Here is a 21,309-nt window from a genome sequence, read left to right as displayed (position 1 = left end):
CCAGCACACCCCTCTCACCTGCCTCAGCCACCACAGCTGTCAAATGTGTAAAATAACGGGCTGCTTTAGACTGCCCCTGAAAGGATTACTGAGATAAGGGCTTTAGCGCTTTGGAGCAACATGGAAAAACGGTTCTAAATATACACCCAGCTCACAGAAGCACAACACAAGAAGGAAAATATACTTTTCAAAGTGAGAGGACACACTTATGGTTAGTGTTTTTGTTTAGTGATTATAGTGTTTTACAGGGTACAGAGAACTTCACAGACATCACTGGAATCTGTTTTAATCGACAGTGTGATTTTATAGCTTACAAGCCATTTCAGACATTGCAAATGGAAGGACAGAACATAAATCCCTTAAATAAGAGAATTTTCATAATCTTTACAATATTGTTGCAACTTGCAAGGAAAGTTAGTTATCTCCAGAAAGCAGAGTAGGGGCTCAGACCGAGACTAGGTGCCTTGCCTAAAGCCCTCTAGGGCAATAGCTCACCAGCTGTGGGTTGGGACCCAAAACGGGGCTGTGACTCTTTTGCAGGTGGATTCCAAGGCCAGTGGGGAAGAGGAACAGGGTGAATTGGGTGGGAGAAGGCAGATGCAGGAGACTCAATGACAAATCTGAGCCTCTGCACCTTGTGCAAAACAGCCATGAAATACAACCTGTTGCTTAGTAATGCAACACATTTGAAAAAGTTAAAACATGAAAAATAAAACAAAATTGTTCAATGTTAGCTGATCTGGGATTCCTGTCTTATATACTAGGGAGGGGGAAAGTGCCACAGAGCCACCTTGTTAGAGGACCCCACACTAGGTCTCCCCTCAAAATCAGCTTGGTCTCCAGTTGGTTCAGAATGTCACAGCTCAGTTATTATTAGGATCTAAGTGGAGCAAGCATATTTCTCCTGTTCTGCAGTCACTCCATTGGCTGCCCATCGGTTACTGGACTGAATCTAAGGTACTGGTCATCTCACCTAAAGTCTTTCATGGCCCTTGTCCCTCATATCCAGAAGACTCCCTCTCCATATATGTCCTGATGCGACAACATCACACATCTGAGTAGGGATTTCTACTGGTGCCATCCTGAAGATGGGCAAGATCAACAACTGCCCATATACATGCCTTCTCTGAAATGCATCCACCCCATGGAACGGCCTGCTTGAGGAGTTCAGGAAGGCTCCCACGATCCCAGCATTTTGCAGTTAAGTAAAACTGAATATTTTTATAAAGGAAACTGGGCTACATCATAAAAGATTGATTCAGGAAAATACAATGTATTTCTACTGATGCTACTAATTAACATGACATGCTTAATACGTATGCTTTTTTCAGATAGTAGCTCTCTTTCAAATTTCTGTAATTCCTAGTCCTATTACATTGCTCATTAGATGTATCATCCTAATGACTACATTGATTTACATTGCGCAACCCACCTTCAGTCTCAGCGACAAAGGCAGACTATAAACAACATAAATAAAATAAAAAAGAAGTAGATCCCATTTCAACAAGTTTGAGAACCACTGATGTATGTTCACAAGCAAGGCGAAATCTGCATCAGAAGCTTCCTGGTTCACAACTCAGTTTCTTAGCTACACTGATTCTCAAGAGCCTTGTTGCCTTATTTTTCAATTCGCCAGCACATGCACCACTTTCCACATCCATTTCATGCCTCCAAAGGTTCATATCATAGCAAACTAGTTCATTACTAATCAAGATGAGTAGCTGTATTAGTCCGTCTGTAGCAGTGGAAAAGAGCAAAGAAGTGAGCTATGATGCACGAAAACTCATACCCTACCACAAATTTTGTTAGTTTTATAGATACTACCGGACTCTTGCTCTTTTCCACTAGTTCATTACTAGTTCCTAACACAGGCACCACGCCACAATGCCAAAGCCATCAGTGGCTTGTGTTAGAATTATTTGACTCTGCTGCAGAACTACGACTGGGAGAACAGAGCAACAGCAGTTGCCTCGGTTCATTAACTCCTCGGAAGCACAGCGAGTCACATATAATCACCATAATTATCGCAAAAACAAGATGCTGTTCTCTCCCTACCCAATGTTTATTAGGTCACTAATTACTTTTCTAACGAGGGTGGCCTTACGCAGGAGCCTCATGTGCCCTAGATGGAGCCCAGAAGAAAACGCTTGCATCTACCGTGCAACTCACTGTAACTGGCAGCAGAGATACAACTACACAGGCAGCTAAGACAGCACCACACTAACAATGCAATACTACAGCCGAAGCTCTTCTCACCTTTAAGGCCCTTCAAGGCTCAAGCAGCAAGTTACACATGCAGCTGCCACACTGCTGCACTGCCTGAAGCACAGACAAGACGTGGGAGTTATTAGGTTCACAGATGAGCAAGAATGACGACAAGCACGTTCTAGTGCGAGGTTTGGCTTGCACGCAGCTGCCAAGGCAAGAATTTCTTGTATTCCTGACACCAAACTGATATTTGTTTAGAAAATGCACACCCTGCCTCTCCAAAGACCTGTTTGAACCAGCTCACAATGTTAAAAAACAACAATATAAAACCATTTTTTTTTATAATATTGACAGCTTCATCAAATGGCATTCAGAAAGTCCAGACTCTAATTGTCTCCTCCTGGAGACCAGAAACAGGACTTTTTCAGTGGTGGCACCTTGCCTGTGGAATGCCCTAATCCCTGAAGTTCACCTGTCCCCCAAATTATTTTCTTGTAAGAACCAGGCCAAAGTATTTCTTTTCACACAAGTTTTTAAATTAAGGCGTTGGTCTTTTCAAATTAATTTTGCAGTCTGCTTCTAGCCTGAGAACAGTTTGAGGCTAATTTTTAAGGTGCTAAATGTTTGCAGTGTTTTTAAGCTCATGTTGGATTTAAAAGTTTTTAAAAAACCCGATTTAATGCTGTTTTGTCATTTTTCTTTGTAGCCACCTCAAGCACATTTTCTAGAGAGGCAGCACAGATTTTTTTTTTAATAAACAGGAGTCTAGCCTATCAAGGACAGCCCTCCTATCCTTGACAGGAGGATAGGATACCCTGTCAATGCTGTCTAGTTCTGATACTGGGCCCAGCATACTTCCACTAATCCTATGTCACTCCAAGAGTGCACTGGCAAGTTATTTTAACAGCAAAGGGATGCAGAGTTGCACCTTCATCTGCTGGCCCACAATTATGGAACACCCTTCCTAAGGGTGCTAACGGTGCTAAAGGACTGAGTTACGAATCCCTGACTGAACCTCCATCTCTGCCATGAACCCACTAGGCAATCTTACTCAAGTCTCCCACTCTCAACCCACTAAATATTATATGGATATACTGCTGACTTGCGTGACATGATGGTGGTAAGCATTTCAGCAAGATCAAATATGTAAAGCATTCTGAGTTTTTTAAAGCTCCATACAAATGTGAAGTTCTATTATTACTTGGGATGAATACAGAAATGTTTCATACAGAACCTCATATGGTTGTGTTCTCCCATCCCATACATTTATTACCTACTTCACCCTGCTCTTGAGGTGGCTTATAAAAACCAAGCCCAATAAAACATCAAAGTATAAAAACCAATGCTACAGACAGAAGATGAACCTATTGTCCACCCAAAAGCCTGTAGCGTGGACAAGGCTATGAACAAAAACGTAAAATGGCAGAGCTGGGCATATTTCTTGGAACGCTGGACAGCTGGCAATGCAGACATACTTGATGAGATGTGCAGCTGCCAACCCAGTTTGCCTTTCATCCTGTGGGCAAGAAGCTAGCTGGATCCTTTCCTAAAGCTGCTTTATGATATCTAGGCCCTTTTTTAAAAGAGTGGACCACAGGATGAGCTGTGGGGATGACTGACCATCTCAGGTTGGAAAGCAGCACCCCAAGAGAGGAAATAAGATCAGGAGATGGTTGCTCAACGAAAGCTCTCCCATGAGTGTGAACATGCCAAGTAGGCCACCATTCTGCCTTAAAACAGATCAGCACCTGACAAAGAGCCATTTGCTAGGACTGACATGGGCTGGCAGGGTTGCTACATAAACCTTTGAAGCTCTCAAACACTGCCCCGCTGAAGGCTGGATGAGGACTCTGGACACAGCATCTGTGAGTCGCAGCACCTCGCCAGAAGCATCCCTCACCTTCAAAAACGTAAAATAGAACTAATTGTAAGAAAGCAGAGTTGGTCCCCAATCAGGTTTTCCCTTCTCCACATCTGACATATCAACTACTCTACCTACCTCTTGCACAAAAATGGCAGGGCACGGAATGAGCACAGCAAAAAAGGTTCCCATAACACAGTCAGTTGATCACCTTTAACATCTATGTGAAGCCAAATCCAGATTTCCACAGCAGCCAAAGACTTTTCTATACTTTCTCCCTCCCTGTCCAAAGTTTTTAAGAACAGGGTAGATCTCTCCGCCACGCCACGCCCCTCGAAAGCTGTATTTTCCATACCACTTTTGCTTGCATAATTCATAAGCACATGCATGGTGTCTGTTCACATATGTTTTATGAACATGAATTCTATTTTTAAGTTTTCTAGATTGGAAGTGATAATCCTCTCATGAGTGGACACCACTCTAGTAACGATCTCATCAACAAAGTGTTTGAGAGTATGAACACACTTTCTCTGTAGAAAAATGTGTCCCCTGCTCACCAACTTCTTTCACTTTTGACTTACTCACGCAGTGGAATGAGATGGTAGAAAGGACTACATCACTTCAGACTACAGGTGAGGGAATCACATGTTCAGCCCTCCCCATATCTTAGAAACTCCTTGAAAATAATAAATCCAGCACAACAGGAAGAGGGAAACTAGGACCTTTGTCCCTGATGCACGTTTTGTCTATTTGCAAGGAGCTTTTCTACACAGGGAAACATTAAAAAAATACATCCCCTTCACCTGCAATCCAAAGCATTATAATTCACTCTAGCACACTGGGCTAGATCAGTCAATCTTCCTAGGATCATAGCACTTCCGAATACAAGTCAGGGGATCACACACTGGACTCCATGAACAACTATGTTTATGCAGCCTTAGAGAGCACTGTTCTGGCCTAGCTTCACTGATGTGCTGGCTTTCAATATGAGCGGACTTTTTAACATGAGGGAAGAATCAAACATACAACCTGGACTTCTCAGTCCTGGTAGAACTACAGACATGCATTTTCTGAATCAAAAGAATTTAAAGCACATTTACAACAGTTAGACTGCAGTCATTTCAACTCCAATTTTACACATCAGCAAGGGACATATAGTATTTAAATGAAGTCAGCGCTGTCCTTATTGTGAGCTTAAAATAACTAACACTATACTTAAAATAAAGAATGCAAATCAAATGCATGTAGCTCTCACTTGTCCTATTTGCTTAATTAATTCTGAGGTCAATATCATTAGTGACTCAAATTGGAACAAATACAAACACCCACCTTCTGGTTCCTCAAAGAAGAAATGTTATTTATTGAAAATATTTTTATCCATCTAATCTGCCCAACTGGGGCCCTTAAGACAACAAACAGTTAAAGATATTAAAAATCAACTTAGAAACAGTATATCTTTTTGGGTTGCCAAAAAGATCTTGCTCTCCAAAGCAGCAACCTCAAAGATTTTTATTTATCTATGTTGTTTATAGTCCACCTCTTTCACTAGGATTCAATAGTAGTCAGAGAAGTTCATATAGGAGAAGGTGGCCCTTAATGAATATAGGACCCAAGCCATACAGGGATTTAAAGTTTAATACCACCACCTTGAATTAGACCAGGAAACAAACTGGAAGCCAATGTAGATGGAACAAGACTGGAGTGATACTGTCACTGTAGCATTATGTACTAATTATAGCTTCTGGACAGTGTTCAAGGGCAGCCCCATGCACAGTGAACCACAGTAATCTAATCTAGATGTTATCAAGGCCTGTACCACAGTAGCAAGATTTTTTTTTACCGCAGGAAGGCTGCAGCTAGCTCACCAGCCAAAGTTGGAGGAATGCGTTCCTGCCCACTGCTGCCATGGGTTTATCCCAACACGAGCCCAAGCCTGAGCCCAGCAGCACCCCCAGGCTACAAACCTGCTCCTTTAGGGAGGAGTGCAACCCCATCCAGGAGAGACCTCAGTTGCTGGTTCAGTCTTTCCACGCACCAATAGCACCTCTGTCTTGTCTGGATTAAGCTTCAGTTTATTGGCCTTTATCCATCCCAAAACTGCCTTCAGGCACCAATTCAAGGTTTCCACACCTCCTTGGGATCTGCTGGAAGCATGAGATAGAGCTGAATGTCATCCACATATTGGTGACAACCCAGTGCAAATCCCTGGATGACATCACCCAGATGTTAGAAGAAATGTTAAGATGAACTAGTGTGTCTCAGTCAAAAAATTCAAACAGAATCTAGATAATATTACCAGACATTACCTAGTAAACTATACACTCCCCCAAAAAGGAAAGATACATTTTGTAGCCTGTCCCTGTACTGTGCATACCCACATAATGTAATGAAGGTATATGGTGATCCTGAAGCTCTTTTTTGCATACAGCTGCAAAATATAGCTGCATTTCAAAATAATACATTACTTTAATGATATTTACAGCCCGCCTTTCTTACTGAGACCCAAGGAGTGTTAAGTCAAGACAATCAACACAATGAGAAAATTTATAAAACAATGTAACAACTAGGATTACAGCATCTCCATGTCCAAACTAATTCCGGTTGCACAAAAAAGAAAAACTTTTATGGACTCTTCTAGAGAAGTAAAATCCAGGACTGGGTCATGAGGCAGGCTGCTTCTGGTCCTGGCACAAGTCCCAATCATAAATCAGGCATGCCATATGGCACAAAATGGTTCTGTAATAGGACAAAGGGCTCTCACGATTCTCATTAATAATCCAAATGTCACTGTCGAACAAAGCGATAGAGGAGCAGCAAGGGTTAGGCTATACAAGACAGAGGACACGTTAATGTAGTCAGGAGATAACCTACAAGTACCAGAATCACCAAATCACTACAAAGTTACCTAACTGAAAGATAGAGTGACTTACAAAAGTTTGAGAAGCTACAATTATTAGGGACAGCATCACAAATCCACAAGAACCCCATCCTCACAGCTTTTATCTGCTACCCCAAACAGATAAGCCAGGCATTCTGGGCTCTTGCAGTATCTCAGAAATCAATGGCATATACCATTTCAGTATTCACAGTGCTTCAAAATCATTAGCTTGCTGTAATTGTTTAAAAAATCTGGTAAGGTAGGCCAGTATCATCCCTCTTGTTGCACACTGGGTGAGGGCTGACAAAATGTCTTCCTGAAAGCCACTGAGTCTATAAGAGTGGCAAGGTTGAATGAGGGGGGAGGCACTGTTTGGATCACAGATCATTCTCTTAGCTGGTATATTACACCAGCTCTGTCACATCTGAGATTCTGGGAAAGATTGGACAGGATAATATAACTGATGCAAATTGACTGGGATCTGTTTTAGCATGTTTGAATTGTATTTAACAAAGCCTTTAAAAGGTACACCAAGGTAATGTTATGAGCTGTATAAAAATTTCAAAAGTTTCTCCAATAGTCAAAAGTGGTGGAATGAAAATATTCTATTAAGTGTAGAGGCTATCAATAAAATGCACTTCCTAAAAATTACCATCTGGTCCCACTAATATAACTTTATTCTATTGATGACATATTTTGGAATCATGGTACAGAATTGCTCAAGAGGGTACATCAAGATTTTATTTCACTCCACTGCCCTTATCTATCCCACCTGGAAGCCACCAAACAATTAAGCTGTTATCTCATTCTTTGAGCAGTCACATGCAGCAGTCAGCCATAGCCTGTTGTAGAGTATTATCAAGCAACGTGTTATGACCACATCTGTTTGGATTCCCAAGATCATGACAACTGTGTGTAATAAAGCACAAACACACCAGCATGCTATCAAGACATGGACCTGTGGACCAGCATGGCCGCCTACCATTTCTGTCTAGTTAAATACATGAAGCTGCCTCATACCAATGTCAGTACTGCCTAGTCTGATTGGCAATGGCTCTCCTAAGCCTCAGGAAAGGATCTTACAGATCACCTAATACCTAATCATTTTAACTGGAGATTCTGGGGACTGAGCCCAGGACCTTGCGCATGCGATGCCTCGCCCCCAGCTGACACAATCCTACAACAGTGAAGAACCAAACTGCTAAAGCAAGACTCCAACCTAGAGCAATCTACTATAGAACATGTCACTCAAGAGAGGCAACAGGACTCCATTAGGCAATCACCTACAGCTTTACACAAAAAGTCCTGTGACACATCATAACTTCTGCTCAATGACTCAACTTTCAGAACAAGAGTCAAGTCCAACAGCAATTTAAAGACAAGATTTCCTGGGAATACGCTTTCGAGAGTCAAAGCTCCCTTTGTCAGACACATATCTGATGAGGGGGATTTGACTCTCAAAAGCTTGTACCCTGGAAATTTGTTGGCCTTTAAGGTGTCACTGGATTTGAATCTTGCTTTTCTACTGCTGACCAACATGACTACCCACCTGAAACTATCAACTTTCCGAGAGGCAGAGGGGGAGTGCAGACAAGCCTCTAACTTAGAATTACTAGTATTGAACACCACAACAGAAGCACAAAACCACACGACTACCAAGTGTGTCATTAATCAATACCCACAATACAGTATGAAGACCCAACACTGCTACCCACAACTGTGTCACTTATACCTGCATTTCTACTAGTCTGTGTACATGCTATCATGCACCAAATGCCCTTCAGCCATCTACAACAAACACACAGAGTTTGAGGGAAAAGAATCAAGGGAAAAGAATCAATGGATATAAGCCTGAAAGTACAAAATAGCAGAAGACTCTTGAACACTTCAGAGAGCTCAGCATAGCCATCTCAGGAAAATTTATTTTGCTGGATGGGTACAGAGTGAAACAGTAAAGTGGAAATTCAAAATTGCTTTCCCCTGACAGATTCCTGTATAGCTACAGTAAGAGTTAGATAACACCGCACATGGGTAGGGAGTCTTTCATATGGCACTCCTGTTTAGCAAGGTCCCAATTCTACAGAATATTCCCTGACGTACATCTTGCAGTCTTTTCAATTTCACTTTAGCTGGAATAAAGTGACTCAAAAGTAGGTCCCATGTAACTAAGGTAATGTTTAAAGGAATGCTCAGTTCACAGATGAACAGGGATTTGAGCACAGGCCTTGCAAGGCCAAATTTCAAAATACTTCCTCTTCCTGCAACTACACACTGTAACTGAAGGCAAGCATCCCTGCACCACTATCCCACTTATTTCTCACAATATTGCAGTGCTTGACAAATCCAGGTGCCAGGTTGCTGTTGCGCTTGAAATTTCACCGTGGTGCTTAGTATTTTAATAATGATTTCACTGCAGTGTCTTTCAGTGAAAAATACAAAGCTTATTTATCATTTCACAACAGAATACATTTTGTGGTATCCCTTAAAAAAATCCATGTGCATGAAGTTCTTTCCATCAGTTGTTTATATCTTCATTTCAGACCTTTCAAAGTTGGTGGATAAATTCATTTCTTCACCAGTTGCTTTCTATACTGACTCCAATATTCAACTGAAGCTTTTAAAACAATAATGAAATTATTAGAAATAGGGAAGTTAGGTTGGGATTCGAAATTAGCTTTTTGATGCGTGGATGATAATCAGGGCTATTCTTTTGTTAAAAAAATATAAGAGAAATTAGGATTAGGTTCTGCAGTAGGAATACTTAGAAATACATTCATTAATACATAAAACTTTGAAGACTGGAAAACCTGTTTGATTTTTAACGGCCAAAGAAAATTTGTCAAGGCCTGCAATCTTGTCTGAACTGATATGGAATTAACACTGCTCAAGTTACCATATTAAAAGTTTGCTTCCAAAGAAGCATCAGTTTGGACTTGAAACAGAGAGGAAAATGGGATCAATTTTACACCCATACACACATTTAAACCAGTCAAATTCTTGATGCTTGTTTAATACCCCCCCTCATTTATCATGTATTTATTTATACATTTATACCCTGTCTTTCACCCAAAACAGCTTACCTCATTCTCCTCTCCTTTACTGTTATACTCACAACAATCTAGTGAGGTAGGTTCAGCTGTGTGTATATGACTGACCCAAGGTCACCCAGTAAGCTTCCAGGGCAGAGTGGGGATTCAAACTGGGTCTCCCAGTGTGATGCTCTAACATACTGGCTCAGCATATGGACCCAGCCACACCAGCAACCATTCTCAGCTGAGTTCTGGAGAGTAGCCAAAAGGTTGATCATCTACCTAGCTGCAACCAGCAAAGTGGGGGAGGGAGGAGCAAAGAAGCAGCCTCTCTATTCAACTTTTATTGGAATCTGGAACTGGGGAAGGGCATGACTAAGGCTACGATAAAGCAATATATAGGCTAGAGAGTCTAGAAACACAAGCTTGTTATTCCAGAACTGGCAACAAAGCCAAGTACAGGACAAGCCAACTGTTCTTTAGGAACTAGGCATATTACTCAAATCAGGTCACAACCCGGCTATCAAGAAACGTCCCTCCCCCATATTCAGGCAAGTTATACTATACAAATTCTTTCTTTACAGATGCTTGGACAGACTTCTTTTTTAAATCCCTGCAGAGATCCCATAGCCTCCAGAAGCAACATTTTGCCTCATGTAGTAACAACAGATCACAGCATAAAAACAGCTACATAGTTAAACAGACAAGACAAACACTTTGTAAATTACAGTGTTATAGCTAAGAATACACTAGTAACAATCCAGTTACCTCCGGAAGACACACAAAGAAACTAAAGTTGAGAAACTGACTGCTCAAAAGCTGCCTAACAATCTCAAAGCTAGCCTGATCATAAGTCCAAATGAACAATTCTACTTATTAAGTCACCTGGGATTCCAAGCTGAAGACAAGTGCCCAGTAACTACAGATTGTAACACTGCAGGGTTTCCTGTGGAAAAGAAAAACTACAGGAACAGGTGTAAAGCGAAACAAGGTACAATTCTGGCCAGCAAGCAAGTAGGCTGTCACCAAGCTGTCTTGACACATCCCTTTTAACTATCAAGATTTCTGTTTGACCAGTTCTTTCACAGCATCCACCCCCAAGGAGAAGCTCCACTCCTGAGTTTCAAGAAAGGCATATTTAGTGGGCAAACCTTACAGTCAGACAACTACCAATAAGAACCTCAGGAAGGAACACTAAGCCTGAATCTACAGCAAGGGGTGGGGGCTGCCTAAACGCTTTACAGACACAAATGTTAAATCAAAGCATACCTTGGAAGCAGCAAGAAAAGAAGCCAGGTCTACTGCATGTTTGGAAATGACTTTAGTAGGTAAGAAAGCAAGCAGAAAGAGAGCAAAAAGAATAGGAGGGTTTTATTTTTTTATTTAGCAAAATTCATACCCCATCTTTCTGCTCTCACAAGGGCTACAAGGCAACTTGTGTACACACACAGCCTCCCTACAAAAGGACACACATGCACAATGCTTTTCCACTCAGCTGCCCCAGCTCTGCCTGTAGATCTTTCAGCATCACTTCTGAAGTTCAAAAGCAGACAATTTTCAATGAAGCTGCAGGGAAACACTTGTTCCTGTCCCCAAAGTAGCCAACCCTAAACTTCTAGCAGGTGAGAAGTAGAAGAGGCAAGAAAATGTTTGCCACACCCTCACCAGGGCAGCCTTCTTCCAAGGAGTTACTCTTCCTCTTTGCTATCATTCCAACTGCAAATGAAGCCCTCCATATGAAGGCCTTCCAGCCCACAACAACCTGCCCTACCCTTTCAGCCTACTCCTCCCGGTTGTAGTCATCCTGTTTGTCACCCAGCAAGGCCACCAGACATCAACCTGCTTCACCCATTCACCTTGATTCCAAGCACACATACAATGTTGGGTACCACCACTCAACCCTTCCCTAGAAGGTACCTGCCGTTTTCAAACATGAGCAGCCCTAACATGCCCTTGACCCACCCCTGTCTAAAAATTATGCCACTAGCACAGATGGCTTTTAAAGCCATCTGGATATATTCATGGAGAAGTCCATCAATGGCCAGCAGCCATGATGACTAAAGGAAATCTCTATGTTTAGAAGCAGCAAGCTTCTGGATTCCACAGGCAGGACACAGTATCTGGGCACCTTGACCTCCGTACCCTATCAACTAGCTCTCTAGGGCAACTAGTAATCATTGCGTGAGAGAGGATACTGGACTAGATGGACCACTGGTCAGAACCAGCAAGGTGTCTCTTTCATTCTTAAAAGCCCAGCAGCCACAAATACACTCCCACCCAAGATTTCCTCCAATGTCTCTTCCTCCCCAATCCAGAGCAAAATACAGAAGATAAAACCGCTTGACACTTAGACATCAAGTACAGTCAAAGTACCAAAAAAGCTGGAGATTTTGCCTCCAAATCTTCATCGGAAACTGCACGCCCTTCCTGCTCCTGTAACCTCAAACCGCAAGCTATCTGAACAATGCCTAGCATTTGCAAGAAAATAACAAAGCCTCCCCTTACCTTAATTTTCACTAATCCAATGCATTACTCCTTGGCACTATTCTCCACGCAATACTTGGCCCAACCTCCCCCCCCTTTGTGGCACCCCCTTTCCCGCCCCTCACTGGGCTTTCCACCAACTCAGATTGCCCTACCCCACTCCTTTGACCCTTGACCTCAATGGGAAAGCAGGTGAAAGATCACACCGCCAACGGTTTCTTCCGTTTGCCACACTCCCTCCCTCACAAAGCAAAAGTTCATAGGTCAGAAAAACCCAGTCCTCTCAGGCCTACGGTGGGGTGAAACAGAGGCCTTCGCCGCTTACCCGCAGCCTTTCACTCTCCTCCGAGCCCTCCAACCCGGAAACAACCGTGCGCCCGACCGGCGGCCACACAAAATGGCGGCGAGGCGCACCCCCTCGGCTAACGCGCGTGCGCAAAGCGACCACTCCCCTCTACTCTCGCCTGCGAAGGCGGGCAAGGTTGGGCACGGCAGCCATATTGGTGAGGGCAAAGAGGGACAGTAGAGACAGTGGACGTCGACCATGTTGAAAGGTCTCCAGGCCAATAGAAATACAGCAAGCGGCTTTATGTTCGTTTGTGTCATCTTTTAAAATAAATTTAGGGAGAACTTTAATAAGCCTTTCGCGCTCATAACGAGCGACGAGCGCCCTCTAAAGCCACGCCCTGATCATTACGAGGGCTTCTCTGCGAATGCGAGCTTCTGTCGTCATCAAAACGGCCCCAGTCAACAAAAGCGCATATTATAAACATCACCAAGTCTGTGAATGATACGACGTTTGGAGGTCTTTCATTCATAGGTCGTCGTAGGTCGGAGGCGACTTGACGGCACATAATGCACGCGCTAAGACCAGGCGAGTCTTGAAAACGTCAGTCAGGCTTCCTTGCAATGATCCCTGGGTAGTGTAGTTCGCAGTGTGCCATAGAAATCTGCCCTTAGTTATCCTGTCCACTTTTTCTTTTATTGAAAAAAAATCCAGGAGCTTGAGATTTGAGAGTGGTGATGGTACAGGATTCGGGGAGGTGTTTTTGAAAGAAATTGAGATTCGAATCTATTCCCTGGAATTCGAAATATTTACTGTATGATGAAATGTTTTTAAAGGCCACTTGGTATCTTGTACTTCTTAGAATATGTTCCATAAATGCTGCTTTTGCAAAACGTTGCCCCAGGTTTTTGCTATAACGCGGGATGCTTCCAAACAGAAGGGACTTTCCACGTTCGTGTTTCCATTGCTGGTCCATCAGCATTTGCAACAGAGTCCCCAGGACGCAGGTAAATGCGTTTTTTTCCTGGTTTCCTTCTGTACTTTCCTTTTAAAGTCGTGTGGAAACAAACAAGCACAGAACTCAGGGTGCTGAAACGAGATAAACACTTTGGCTGGAGGACCAGCGGCCACTAGGATTTCTGTCACTCTCCACCCAGCCCAGCTAGCTGGAGGTAGAAGGAACAGAATTTTTAAATACAGCAAAAGGCTGCATCAGTGGCATTTCTCACCAGCAGGATTAGCAAGGATGTTTAAAAATTGTAGTGATGCCTGTTGGTTTTGCAATAAATATAAGGCAAACTTTATATGTGGTGGTTTTACCCGCACGCACAGCTTTGTTGGAGAATGGTGGCCCTTCTGCTATCGATTTAGGCTGTGTGAACCAGTATCATTTTAATTTAATGATGTTTTCTCAGTCTCAAGCAATCAATAGGCTATGGTGTTACATATAATTAAAATAGCCAAGATGGGTTAGGAAAACCAACACCTAGAGTTTCCTTTTGGGGAAAGGGTGTGGTGGTGCAGCAGAGCAACAGCAGAGGAGGGCATCACTGTGGTTTTGCCTTATGGCAATCTATGGAACATGTCACAGGAAAAAAGGAACTGTGGACAACACAAAGTGTAGCTTAAAATTGTAATCAAGTATAGAACATCTAGGGTTGCCATCATAAAACTTGTTGGGTGACCTCAAACCAATCACTTTCTCTTAACTTAGCCTATCCCCACAGGGTTGATAGCCAAAAACCTTGAATTGAGGCATCTAACTGACAACTATTACATATAAAGCCTTTCACGGCCTTGGTCCCTCAGATCTATGGGACTCATATCTATGGGATTGCCTCTCTCCCTATGTTCTGCCACAATAACTTCACTCTTCTGAATAGGGCCTTCTGCAGGTGCCATCCTACAAATGGGCAAACTGCCTGTACATGTGCACTCTCTGTTGTGGCCCACTCCTTATGGAACGGCCTGCTTGAAGAGGTCGGGAAACCTCCCGCTCTCCTGGCTTTCCACAAACTATGCAGAACTGCATAGGTGGGAGGGCTGTACTGTAAGGAAATGGTTCAGCAAGATGCTTTGGTAAACGGACAGGGATGGTACGCTATACTACTGTGTACCTACTGGGTTTAATAAGTCGTTTAATTGCTTAGGCTTTGTTTCAGCATTGTTTCAGCTTTGTGTCAGATTTCTACTGTATTCATATTTCTACAATCCAAATCATATTGCTTTGTTTATTGAATGTTCCAGTAATTGATCATGGTGGCTTGGACTGTGTACTTCGCCTGGAGTTTCAGTAAGAAAAGTGGACTATAAATAACATAAATCAATAAACAAACAGATAGGGGAGAACCATGAACTCTTTGGAGAACTGAGCTCTTTGGAGAAAAGGAGGAGTAAAAATGTACTAGGCAGCCAGCTTCCTGAACACCCTAAAACTGGAATAATGGCACAGGGACAACTGAAGGCATAGGGAAGATCCCTGTGATGTCATGGAATGCACCTCGTGATGTCACAAAGAATAGTAGCACACAGCACTAGGACTTATTCAGCATAGTACTTGTGAATATGTGTTTTCATATTCATGTGTTTGGAAGAGATGAACCCTGAACAGGGGAATAGAAAATAACTTGCAGCTCATGTCTAACTGAAAAACAGAGCAGAGAACCGAAACTGAATCGAAATAGACTATAATGTGTGAATCAGCCTATCACACAAATAAAAATTTTAAATTTTTATTCTTCTTTTAAGTGGGTCTCCCAGATCCGAATCCAATACTCTAACCACTATACCACACTTTTCCTCTAGCAAGGCTTTATGTTCACCCCACCTATTTTATATAATACGGCAAAGGAGGATTAGATGTAACACATTTCACCAAATATAGGTCAGGACTGTGACTGGCAACATGGAAATGTGGAAGCTTAAACACTGACAGATTTCACCAACATAAAGAGATGAACTGTGCTCGCTTCCTCTCATGCACAGATCCAAGGTTAGTGAGGGGCTCAAGATAACAGAGGTTTGAGAAAAGCCACTAGGAAAGTGACCAGCAGCAACCGACCTACTTGTTTAGAAGATGTAAACTCAGCGGGCAAGGTTTTTCTCATCCTTGTATGAGAACCTGCTCCCCCTGCTCCAAATCCTTCTTGCATAAAACTAGAAATCATCCACAGTGCTCCTTAGCAACTGGACCCCTTTCTTACATCGATTTCCATGTGCCATGAGAGGGGCTCGTTCTTGCTTCGAAAAATTAACCAGCTCATTGGGTCAGAAATACCTTAAAGTGGGGGAGGACCCATGGTACTAAATCCCCCACCTCTCTGCCTACATGCATGCAGAAAAAGTGCCCCAAGTGCCTGAAGAAATGTGTAAATTCTGTGATGCAGCCCAAGCAACATTTTATAGGTGTAGGGGAATTCCAGAAACACCACAATGGTCCCATCCCCAAGCTCTGGCTGAGCAGAGAGGATTCTGGGATAATATTTACAGGGATTTTCACCACTGGAAAAAGGGCACTTGCCCCTTGGTTTCAGGAGTTAATAAAGAAATTATAAGTAGAGAATTTATTCTCTCGTTGAATATAAGAACCAAGTGTGCCTCCAATCTTTAACCCAGAGAAGAACTTGGGAAATGCTGCCACCCATTAAGAAGGCAGAATGCTTGGGCAGAATGGTGCTGGACCTTTTTTAAGGCATATACACCACAAACAGGAAATGTCTGGGTTTTTAATTTTCTGAGAAGGCTTTGCATAGTGAGATTTGCAGTGGTTACATGATTAACACAACAGCCATCAGTTATCCATTTTTTTCTTTTTATTTCCACCATTTGGCTTCTCACCCAAGTGCTTCTGTAGCAAAATAATAATAATAATAATTAATCATCAACATAAACAGCCACACCCAAAATAAACAGAGCTTCCCTGGAACAACACAACACATCTTACATTCCACCTTGCGGAAGCGCATATGGGTAGTATAGCTAGGCAAGCAGTCCCTCATTCCTATCATAAAAAATTCTCTGTACAATGGTCCAATATGATACAAGGCTCTTTTTTTAAAAAATAAATGTACAATTCCAGAATGTCTTCTTAAAAATATATATATGTATATATTTACACATCCTTGCATTAGGACCTGAAACTCTCGCCGGGAGAGGAAGAGGGGGGAAAAAGATAGAATTATAAAGAAAAACAAGAAACCCTGAAATTAAAAGTCCCTGACAAGAAAGCCACTATAGGCTACATCACCCACCCCCGAGCACACGCGCGGGTGTGCACACATGTGTGCGCACACGCACACAGACACACACACAATCTTAACAGAGAGAAGGGGGAAGTCAGCAAAGTACATCATCTTTTTAAAAATTCCAGAGGATTATTTCCAATACCCTATTCTGTCAAAAAACTGACTGAATATTAAAGCTGTTAGAAAAGAAAACAATAGCAGGGAGAGCAGATCTTTTCTAAAAAGAGAAGCACCAGATTCAAAACTTGGCCCACTAACCTGAGAATCTCCTAATCACAAATAGGTGGAAATGGGCTGTGGTCACTCAGTAGTGTGAACAATGCATTCTGGACATGCTCAGAGGCACATTTATTGTTTCACATTTCCAGGGCACTGAAAAGATTCCAGGGGCTGAGCCTATTGGGTTTTGACACTTAGCCTGGAATCAAATTAAGCCTTGAGGCCTGATTTCCCCCTCCCCATTCCCCATCATGGGACTGAGCTACACATCAGGAGCTCTTATATTTTATCATGAAGAGGCTCCTGAGGTTCCAAAAACAACATTTCAGATTTCTCCACTATAATCAAGACAAGTAATTTACCTGATGATCCTCACATTTATACCTTTGACTTGGGGACAAGTCCCTAGAAAGGATGAGACAGACACAGACAAAGGCCTTACACAAATGCAGAGCAGTTGAAGTTATGTGCATATGCTTTCATATTTGGCACTGTGTCTCCACAGAAAGTAGGCTAAAACCTGTGGGGGCAGGGGTTCCCAACAGAGTTATGACATTTTATTCCTCATACTTTGATCCAGAATGAATAAGATCTCTGGTTCTGTTCTCACAATCACTCACACTAACATAGATAAAAGTCAGAGCTCTTTAGAATTAGGTGTGATTTCAAAATCATTTTTCAGCAGGGTTAAGAATCTCAAAACACATTTCCAATTGACTTGTTGTATACACAACTGGAAGGTGCTTCTAACATCTCTTCCCCATATGCTCAACATTTAATTGAAATGTCCAGCCCATCTTGATTTTATTCATTTATTCCAGGTTAATTCATGTGGAGTTCTCATGGATTTGAATTGCCGCATCTTTTAAAGGCACTTTGGAAAGTGAGAACCAAAATGGTTTTATCGAGATTGTATCAGTAGCAAGTGTACCTAGGGTGCAATCCTAAACACATACGGGGCATGGAGAAATCCCCATTGAATTAAGTGGGAATTACTTCCGAGCATACATGCATTGTTAGTGTTCTTGTGAATGATGTCACGATACTGGACCTTGCCATCCCACCAGAGATGCTAACTATCCTATCTTCCTAGGCTGAAGTACATACTTAAGAAGTCAAGAGTGACATGGATTGGCACTTCAGTGCAAGAAGGTGTAATTGGTTTCTTGCCCCCACTTCGCAAAATAAAGTATGATTTAATATCTCTCAAAGAACAATACATCCAGATAAGAGCTAGAATCAGAGATGTACACTAAGAACTTATATAATTTTTTATGCAAGATTAACTTTTATGGCTTCCTGCAGAGAATCCTGGGAGTTGTAGTTTGGTAAAGGGCTATGAGTTCTTTGTAAGTGATCCCCAGCTCTCATTTAAGAGCTGCGATTCCCTGGAGAGATGGAAAGGTTTTTAGACCAATTAAATTATGTAGTATAAATATGCCCCAAGGGGTGAGGGGGTCTAAAACATACACATTTTTGATGAATTTTATAAATCCCTGCAGTTAAAATCCCACAAAATGGAAACTCAACCTATCCCACATGCCATGACCAGCCAAAGCTGAATTTTAACCATGCCCCCCACCCCCAGCCAAAAAAAAAAAGGCAAAAGGATTTTTTCCACCTCATTTACCTGGAGTAGCATTATTTTTTAAAAAAATTAACAGCTTGCCAGAAACCTGTGAAAATTCTGCTGAGTGTCTCCTTGGAATATTTAATCATATAAAAGGTTTCCACATCAAACCTTTCCAAGGTGGAAATATAAATATACACAAACAATACAGAAATAAGAGAAGGATTAAAAGATAGAAATTCAACATTTCTTGACATGTCTGTACATGCTGCCTCTGGCAACTGTACTGTTTGATTCATTAACTTGGCAGCTTATTTGTCTAACTCAAAACTTTGTCATTTTCAAAGAACTTGTTTCTTTACACTCTTTGTAGGGAGAGAAACTGCCCAAACAGGGAACTGACCTTCTGTTTGAGCTTTCCTGTGAGCAAGACAAGAAATCTGACTTGCGCTTGACCTCCTCCAGAAAACACTGTTTTTCCTGTTGTGTCCTAACCACCCTCTAAAGGACTGTTCGAGATGGCTCTATCACGACACAATGTGAAGCAGCAGTCTTACGGGGTGGACTTTGAGTGCCATGGAAGTCAGAAGTACAGGAGACCTATAGACTCAACCAATCTGTTGGGAAGTTCTCCTGTGTGCAATTCACTGGCATGAACTCTTGCACAGTGCCCAGAAACACAAAAGATGCCTTTGTGGGAGACAGGGCAGGCTCATCAATTAAGTAAAAGCAGGAAATGTGGAGTCCAGTTAAAGGGCAGAAAAATAAATCCAATCTCGGGCCCATTGGCAGGAAAATTTCCCAGCAGATGGCATCCCACGTTAATAAATAAGGAAGTGAGGTGCCATGTGGCTTTCCCACCCCAGACATGTGAAGGCCTAGGGCCATCCCCATCAGTCATCCCTGCCATTTGCAAAATCCATGCTGTTGCCCTCCAAGCAGGGCTAAGCCCAGGAGGCAGAACCCCTGTCCATCCCAAAAAGTGCTTGAGTATCCCACAAAGTAAACATTCCTTGCTAGGACCCACCCAGCTAGCCTCATTGGCTGTTGGACTCCAGCTTGTGAGAGAGCTCAAAGAGCAGGTTCTGATTGTCGATGACTTGGAACTGCCGGACGTAAGCCTTCGTCTGCAGCTGTTGGGGTGACGACTCTATTTCCAGGCCTACAGGAGGAAAGAAAAAGGGTAAACAGTCACGCACCCTCATACAGTCACTCTGCATTGTTTTTTGCTCAGCCCACAGGCAACACAACTACTATCTCTACTGAACCTTTCTGTCTTGCCCTGTCTGGTAAGCCTGAAGAAGGGAGTTCTGACTCTCTTGTTGGCCTCTAAGGTGCCACTGGACTGAAATCCTGCTGTTCTACTGCAGACCAACACGGCTACCCACCTAAAACTACCCTATGCTAAGTTGCTCCGGCCTAAGACAACCAAAACTGACGGGTTTACCTGGGAGTCACGTTTCATGGGATTGCACTGCCAGTGTCTCAAGGCTGGGTAAGAATTTGAACTCAGGTCTCCTCATGCCAAGTCCAACCCTGCACTTCACGGATCTCACACAAGCCTTGGACCAAAAGGCAAAAATCTGTTGCTGGGCTGAACTATTTTCTATTGAAGGAGGGGATTGGATATCAGAATGCTCCTTGAAGTAATATACATGTAAGAACTTATTTCTCAGGGAGAAAAGTTAACAATCCTTTTCTCTGACTTGTTAAATCAAAAAGAGTCCAGTAGCACCTTTAAGACTAACCAATTTTATTTTAGCATAAGCTTTTGAGAATCAAGTTCTCTTCGTCAGATGCCTGATAGGCATCTGACGAAGAGAACTTGATTCTCGAAAGCTTATGCTAAAATAAAATTGGTTAGTCTTAAAGGTGCTACTGAACTCTTTTTGATTTTGCTACCACAGACTAACACGGCTAACTTCTCTGCATCTCTGACTTGTTAAGTTTTGTAAGAAATGTTTTATGAGGGGACGCATGATGAAATTTGATTCTCCACACTTGGTTTCAGCCTAACAGTATATATTCTGCTATTCTAAGATCAACCTAAGGATTTCAGCTCACCAGTCAAAACTCGGTAAGGTTTGTGTGTATTCTGAATTTCCACAATTATTTATTTATTTAAATATTTTAAAACATTTATGTGCCACTTTCCCACACAAACAGGGTCCCCATTTTTACACCTCTCAAATATGGAATTTACAGTGCAATCCTAAGAAAGCTTTCCTGGGAGCAAGCCCTATTAAATAGGCCTTAGTAGGTTTCTGAGTAGACCTCCAGGAAGTGTTGTCATTGAGCCGGCAGCGGGCTTGCTCCTGTGCTTTGTGTGAGGCCAATTCAGCCCACTGAGGGTCAAAATTGGCCCCTGTGAAGTACAGGAGCATGCTGGGCACCAGGAGTGATGATGTCACTTGAGGAAGTGATATTGTTGCACCCGCCAGGCGTGCGACTACTGCATGCTTGCCGGGAAGGTTCTTTGTCTCCCCGGCCTGTTCCCCATGCCTCCTCCCCCGCAGACAGATAAGTGGTA

The 21,309-nt window shown here is 42.5% G+C and overlaps 2 protein-coding genes across 3 annotated transcripts in view; both read right to left on the bottom strand.

The window, feature by feature from the left end:
- WIPF2 (WAS/WASL interacting protein family member 2) overlaps positions 1-12,842 on the bottom strand; it is a 34,971-nt gene extending 22,129 nt beyond the window's left edge. Inside the window, exons 1-2 of one of the 2 annotated variants that reach the window (XM_054993304.1) lie at positions 12,786-12,821; positions 6,034-6,213 (exon numbers count right to left, since the gene is read on the bottom strand). The gene's annotated coding sequence lies outside the window, so the exon portion shown is untranslated. Of the gene's footprint in view, positions 1-6,033; positions 6,214-12,785 lie in introns of both variants that reach the window. The other variant, XM_054993305.1, reaches the window with a different exon arrangement.
- Positions 12,843-16,540: 3,698 nt separating this feature from the next.
- RAPGEFL1 (Rap guanine nucleotide exchange factor like 1) overlaps positions 16,541-21,309 on the bottom strand; it is a 76,787-nt gene continuing 72,018 nt past the window's right edge. Inside the window, exon 15 of the mRNA XM_054993340.1 lies at positions 16,541-19,941. Coding sequence (XP_054849315.1) covers positions 19,817-19,941 — 125 coding nt within the window. The 3' untranslated portion in view covers positions 16,541-19,816. The remainder of the gene's footprint in view (positions 19,942-21,309) is intronic.

This window comes from Eublepharis macularius, chromosome 12 (assembly GCF_028583425.1).
Source record: "Eublepharis macularius isolate TG4126 chromosome 12, MPM_Emac_v1.0, whole genome shotgun sequence".
NCBI classification, from domain to species: Eukaryota; Metazoa; Chordata; class Lepidosauria; order Squamata; family Eublepharidae; genus Eublepharis; species Eublepharis macularius.
This window is presented reverse-complemented; position numbering and strand designations above follow the sequence as displayed.